General features: G+C 69.2%; 1 protein-coding gene across 2 annotated transcripts; it reads right to left on the bottom strand.

Annotated features, from left to right (window-relative positions):
- Nucleotides 1-203: 203 nt before the first annotated feature.
- Nucleotides 204-6,178, bottom strand: LOC118159929 (tetratricopeptide repeat protein 31-like). 2 transcript variants are annotated; one of them, XM_035314463.1, is made up of 16 exons: nt 6,054-6,178; nt 5,897-5,957; nt 5,297-5,526; nt 4,819-4,902; nt 4,527-4,595; nt 4,171-4,320; nt 3,904-4,035; nt 3,078-3,174; nt 2,641-2,731; nt 2,406-2,547; nt 2,195-2,296; nt 2,056-2,119; nt 1,763-1,910; nt 1,488-1,562; nt 1,116-1,218; nt 204-1,028 (listed from the first exon to the last, which is right to left on the bottom strand). In XM_035314463.1, the coding sequence occupies exons 1-16, from the start codon at nt 6,066-6,068 to the stop codon at nt 945-947; spliced, it is 1,647 nt and encodes a 548-aa protein (XP_035170354.1). In that variant the 5' UTR covers nt 6,069-6,178; the 3' UTR covers nt 204-944. The 2 variants fall into 2 exon arrangements, with proteins under 2 accessions (XP_035170354.1, XP_035170353.1); XM_035314462.1 differs by having other exon boundaries at nt 2,056-2,122.
- Between the last annotated feature and the right edge of the window lie 34 nt (nt 6,179-6,212).

The raw sequence follows: 6,212 nt of genomic DNA on the forward strand, positions 1-6,212 counted from the left end.
GAGGAAAGCTGGAGGAAAGCTGGAGGAAAGCTGGAGGAAAGCTGGAGCTGGGGAATGAGGTGTGAGGGTGGCAGTGCCCCAGGGGGACACAGAACCACAGCCTGGGTCGGGGGGAGCAGCTTTGCACTGATGTGGATGGGGGGGGGGTGATGGGGTGCCAGGGACAGGCAGGAGAACAGGGGAAGGAGCGGCACAGGAGCACGTCTGGCTCTTGGTTTTATTAAGAAACCCAAAGCAGGTACAAATCCCTGAAGGCAGCGTCTGCCGCTGTGGGGCAGGGCCCAGCCCTGCTGCATGCAGGGCTCCCGGGCACAAGGAGCTCCGTGGGCAGCCCCCGGGGCAGCACGGTCCCTGGTGCCCAGAGCCCAGGGGGGGCAGGCCCCCAAGGCACAGCCACGCCAGGTGGCAGGAGGTAGGGCCCGGGGCTGGGACCAAGCCCAGCACACGGCAGCACAGGGCCAAGGGCCAGGGCTGCTGCTGCAGAGGGAGAGAGGATGCGGGCAGGTACTCCCCACCCAGCTGAGGCCCAGGGAAGGCACCCTGCAGGGTGCCCCCGGCTCCTCCCAGGGCTGGGGACCAGCTCCGAGAGCACAGCGCACAGCCAGGAGCTGCTGCTGCGGGATGCGGGGCACAAAGCGCCGGGAGGGCCCAAACCCAGCTGTGCTCACTCCCTGGCACCAGGGCCTGGGGGGAAACATCCCAAGAGGTCACAGCCCCGCGGCCACAGCCCTGCCAGGAGGGGTCCCCGCTCCCGCTGGCTCCCCCAGCGCTGCGGAGCTGGGTGGTGCCGGCACAGCAATCTGTTGGGGCCAGCCCCTAGACAGGGTCCCAGCGGTACAGGGGGCAGCGTCCCACCACAGTGGGCCTTGGCTCTGCTCCCCGTGAGCTGGCGAGGTTTGCTGGCTACAGGAGCCCCCCCGGAGGGTACCCCCCTCGCAGCAGACCTATGGATGCTGCCAGGGGCTCGGCGTGGCGTGGGAGGGGTGTTTGAGCTGCAGCACCAGCCTGCTTCCCTCCAGGTCCGCGTCCTGGGGAGGGAGAGACATTGGTGCTGCCGCAGCCCCAGCGGGCGAAGAGCCCAGGAGGGGCCGTGGGACCCCCGGCCCGGTGCTCACCAGCATGTCCTCGTAGGCTGCTTCTGCCGCTGCCTTCTGCTTGAAGTTGATGAAGGCACAGCGTTTGCCTGGGAGCATCCGGATGGACTGGATCTGCCCAAAGCTGTGTGGTGGAGTCTCAGCAAGACCGCCCCATGGACACCCCGCACCAACGCTCCCCGCAGGGAAGGTAAAAGACAGCAGGGATGGGGCCAGGATGCGCCGTCGCAGGGCAGGGCTCGCTCCCAGAGGGCAGGAGCACGGGGAGCGGGGACCCAAGTGAGTCGGTCCCGCAGGACAGGGCGGCAGGGGGCTGGCGGGGCACCGTGGGTGCAGGGTCCTGGCACCAGGATGGCGACACGGAGCAGGGTGGGCATGGGGAGAAACACTCACCGGCTGAAGCAGTCCCGCAGCACCTTCTCAGTGATCTTGGAGGTGACGTTCCCAACCCACAGAGGATAGCAGTCCCTGCCAAACCGCACCACCATCACCAGCAGCCACCTCCTGCCTTCCTCCTGCCCACGCCTGGAGGGTCCCCCAGCACCCCCAGCTCCATGGCAGCAATAGGCTTCACCCGGCCCTCCCACTGCTCCCAGTGAGCGCCAGGCACCTTCCCTGGGCCGCAGTCCCCCCCAGCCCCGTCTCCCTCCCCAGCCCCTGGGCCCTACCTGGCAGGATGATTCAGAGGCAGCTGCTGCTGCTTGCTGCTCGCTGCGGCTGTGGCCCGGGCCTGGCTTTTTGAGTGGCTCCTCGAGTTCACCACGGTCACAAAGCCACTCATGTCGGTGTCGGAGCAGCTCCCGTTCACCCACTCCTCTGGTGAGACACCCGGGGCTCAGCACATTGCGGGCTGAGGGCCAGCCCAGCCCCTGCATCTCCCACTCCCATCCAGCTCCACCACACCCAGGCCCCCCCAGCACCATCCCCGAGGCAGAACTGCTGCCGGTGCTGAGCCCCTTACCGGGCAGGGGCAGCGGTGGCTCCCCTTCTTCCAGCACGGGGCCGCCAGCTGTGTGGGCGCTGCTCTGCTGCGGAGGGAAGAGGGGTCAGGGCCCGTGGGGTGGTGCTGGGGCCAGCAGCACGGCAGGGCCGGGGCTCACCTGCAGCAGCGCCCGGCAGGCCTGAAGCTGGGCGGCCGCGTCGGCGTGGGCACCATCCAGCCGCAGCAGCTCCTCAAAGGTCCTAACGGCCTCGGCATAGCGCTGGAGCCAAGCGGGGAGAGGGGCTGAGCTCCTGTCCCCAGGGACGTGCTGCCTGTGCCCCCATGCAGGGCTCTGCCAAGCTCCTGCAGCCCCCTGCCCGCCTCGGTACCTTCAGCCCCCGCAGCGCTTTGCCCTTGCGGAAGAAGCCTTTGGGCCAGTTGGGCTGGAGGCTGAGGGACATCAGCGCATCCCTGAGCGCCTCCTCGTATTGCTGCAGCTTCTCGTAGCAGTACGAGCGGTTCCCGAAGAGCCTGGGGGCAGAGCAGGGTCGTGGCTGCAGGCTCTGGGCACACCAGCTGGGACCCGGAGCTTGGTGACCCCGCAGCGCCCAGCCCTGTGCTCACCGGTGCTCCCTGGGGTTCAGCTTCACGGCCTCGGTGAAGGCCTGCACTGCCTCCGCGTAGCGGCCCTCCTGGGCGGCCTCGTTGCCGTGGCCTGCAGGGAGAGCATCGCCCGCTGCCAACCCTCGAGGGAGCCAGGCAGCCCAGCAGGGGGAGCAGAGCGGGGTCCCAGCATACAGCAGGGACACGTGTGTCTGCTGGGGACGAGCAGGGTGCAGAGAGGAGGTGGCAGCGGCTTCGTCTTCACCCCATCAGGTGGGAAAGGTGCCTCAAGACAGCCCGGTGCCACCCAGACCCACAGGCAGTGAGAAGCACGAGGGTGCACACCCAGAGCAACCCTCCTGGGGCAAAGCTGCCTGCAGAGCCTGGACAAAGCAGGGCAGAGCTGCCGCGTGCCCACCCTCTTGCTCTTGCTGTTTAGGGAGGCCCGAGGCACTGACCTGCAAGAATCAGGCTCTGCTCCACCACGCTTGTGTCCAGGGGCACAGGCTCAGGGGCCTGTGGGGCAGCCAAGCACGGCAGCGGGGGCTCAGGTGCCTGTGGGGCAGCCAAGCATGGCAGCGGGGGTGAGGGCTCCTGCCGCAGCCCAGGGGCCGAGGCAGACGGCCCAGGAGAGCTGCCTATCCCCCGGCGTGCAGGCACTGCTCCCCACTGCGCCCCAGTTCGTGGGGCTGGGCAGAGGACAGGGGCACCCACATCCCCGCCAGCACAGCGCGGCCAGCTCCAAAGAGCTGCGAGAGGCTGGGGAGGAGCTGCCATGGCCCCCAGCCTACAGCACCGGGGCGGACACTGTCCCTGTCACCGCCCAGGCAGACAGAGCACGGCCCTGGGACCCGTGTGCTGCGCCAGCCCCTTGGTGACTGGGGGCTCCCTCTGCTCACACATAGTCCCAGCTCTAATTCAGGAGCTGGGCCAGCCACAGGCTGTGAAGAGAGGCCAGGGCGAGTCAGTGCCAAGGGTACTTACGGGTCCCATGCATCCTTTGCCAGGTTCCCGCAGCTGCTGTCAGGGTGCTCAGGAGGCCGCAGCCCGAAGGAGCTCTGGATGCCCCCCGAGCACCAGGAACGCCGGTGCCCAGCCTTGGGGCCAGCAGCAACAGCACTGCTGCCCACAGCCGCCCTGACTCCCACTCCCTTCCCAGGAACTGCCCAAGGGACCGCCCTGCCCGAGGCCCCTCGTGGGCAGGGGTCCTGCAGACGCCCCAGCGCCACAGCAGCACGCTCCTGCCTGCAGGAAAGGCCCCTCTGGGGGAGGGATCCAACTCACTGTCTCCTGCAGCCCTTTGTTGGGCTCTGCAGCACTGGGTTTGGTGGGTTTCTCCTTCCCAGGCACTTGCAGCTTCACACCTGCTTTCTGCTGTGCTTTGAAGACAAAGGTGCAGCTCAAGTCCAGTTCGTCCTAGAAGACGAGAGGGGTCAGAGCCGCGCAGAGCCGCGTGCACGGCAGGCAGCGGTCAGGGAGCACAGCAGGCGCCGCGCGGGGCTGACCCCAGCGGGCAGGCAGGCAGCGCAGCCCACGGCCTCAGCGCCTCACCTCTGCCTCCCCCACGCTATCACTCTGGTCCTCTGCTCCCTCCTCCGCTCCGTCCCCGAGGCTCTGAGAGGGGCTGGAGGCTGAGCAGCCCTTCTCCTCCTCAGCACCATCAGCATCGCCGGGAGCAGCGCTGTTCGGAGACGAGGTACTCTGCAGAGAGAGAACGGGAGCGGGACGGCAGCTGCAGGCGGGGCTCTGCCCCCGGCAGCTCTCGCAGCCCCAGCTCTGCACGGTCCAAGGTCTGCGGGAGCCCTGGGAGGCGCCGCACGCAGGCTGCCGGAGAGCCCAGCACCACGCCCCAGGATGAGCAGGGAATGAGGCTGCCTAGAGGGAGAGAAAGGTGCACGGCCACTCACCGACTCAGCCTCCTGCTTGCTTTTTAGCTCTTGTTTTAACTTTTCCTGCTTCTTCCTGTCCTTCTGCTTCTGAAAAGCAGAGATAAAGCCACGAGTTGGCAGCAGCCCAAAGCGGCACAAACCCAGAGCTGCCCCGCGGCACAGCTCTCTGCCCAGTGAGCTGCTGCTGAGAGCAAGGAGCGTAAGCACCAGCCCCCGGGAGACGCCTCGCACCGGGGCTATCAGCAGGGCTCAGAAGGCAGGGACCAGGCTCCAGGCAGGCCGTGAGAGCCCCACAGCAGCACCCACCCACCTTCTTCTTCAATTTCTTTTTCTCTGCTTTCTTCTTCATTCGCTCCTCCTCTGCCACCAGCTCCTTGGCGTTCTTCTCTGCTTCCTGGGGGCAGCGAGGTGTCAGTGACCACACATGAGCCCCCAGCACCGCGCCCCAGGGAGGACAGGGCTGGGAGGTGCAGGCGGCAGGGCTGAGGGGACACCGGGGAGCTGCAGGGATTCGTGGGGGAGCCGTGGATTCGGGAGGGGTTCACGGGCAGGAAGCTGCAGCTCACACAGGAACTAAGACACGGCTCAGCCACAACAGGCCCGAGCCCAAAGGGGCCATCGGGGCAGCCCTGCGGAGCCGGAGCCAACGCGGGGATCGCAGGAGCGGCTTGCAAGAGCTGAGCCAGGAGGCGAAGGGACCAGCGGGCGCAGTGTGGCAGGGACACCTCGAGCTGGCAGCGGGGACACCTCGGGGAGGAGGAGCAGCGCGTGTGGCCGAGGGCACTCACCTCCGCCGTGACCTGGCGCCTCCAGGACGTGTTCAGGCCGTGCACACCCAGGTGGAGAAAGCCGGGGACCGGGTGCACCGGCAGCGGCTCCCCGCACAGGACGGGATTGGTGGTCCCGTGGAAATGGAAGCCGGGGCTGACGTAGCTCCGGGTGTAGTCGATCCACCCGCCATCCTCCTCCTCCTCCTCCTCGCTGGACTCCGGCTGGCTGGGGCAGCAGAAGCCCTGGCCTGTGCAGGGCGAGGCGCTGCCCACACCTCCCCGCGGCCGTGCCCCCCACAGCCCCGGTACGGCCGCCCCCGGGCCGCCTCCCTCTCCCCCCCCGGCAACGAAGCGGCAGCAAGCGGCGCGGCAGGCGGGGGAGCCGCCGGCCGCTGAAGGCCACGCTCCGATAACGGGAACGGCGCTGCGGGGGAGCGCCCGGCCCCGGCACAGCCGGGACGAGACGGGACAGATCCCCCCCCCTGCCTGGGGGGGAGCTGCAGCCGCTGCCCGCTCCTCCAGCGCTCCGCCCCGGTACCGGGGGGCACCAGGCACCGCCGGGACGCTCCGAGGCCCCCCGCCCTCGGGGTCCCCGGGGCCGAGCCCCCCCGCCCTCACCTGGCAGCGGCTCCGCGGCGGCTCGTCCCAGCGCCGTGCGGTGCAGCGCGGAGCAGGAGGCCTGCGGGCGGAGCGGGGCGGAACGGGAGGTGCCGCGGCCGCCCCGCACACACCGGGGGCGCCGCCCCAGGCCCCCCTCCCCCGTCCCACCGCCTACCTGCACCTGCCGCATCCTCCGCTCGGCATCGGCGGCACCGGGCAGGAAGTGCAGAGGACACAGGGGAGCTGCGGGGGGCGGGGGCAGCGCTCAGCCGCCAGCGGAACCGAAACCGAAACCGGCCGGGGCGGACCCGGCCCTCCCCGCACCCCCCCCTCC

Source organism: Oxyura jamaicensis, unplaced genomic scaffold (assembly GCF_011077185.1).
Source record: "Oxyura jamaicensis isolate SHBP4307 breed ruddy duck unplaced genomic scaffold, BPBGC_Ojam_1.0 oxyUn_random_OJ72730, whole genome shotgun sequence".
In the NCBI taxonomy this organism is placed as follows: Eukaryota; Metazoa; Chordata; class Aves; order Anseriformes; family Anatidae; genus Oxyura; species Oxyura jamaicensis.

Bases quoted from the DNA above. Each gene is read 5' to 3' on its own strand.
- LOC118159929 (XM_035314462.1), bottom strand. The intron at 3,175-3,903 runs GTGAGTTGGATC...GCTGCCCCACAG, and splicing joins ACAAAGGGCTGCAGGAGACA to GCACCTGAGCCCCCGCTGCC. The intron at 1,219-1,487 runs GTGAGTGTTTCT...TCCACCACACAG, and splicing joins CTGCGGGACTGCTTCAGCCG to CTTTGGGCAGATCCAGTCCA.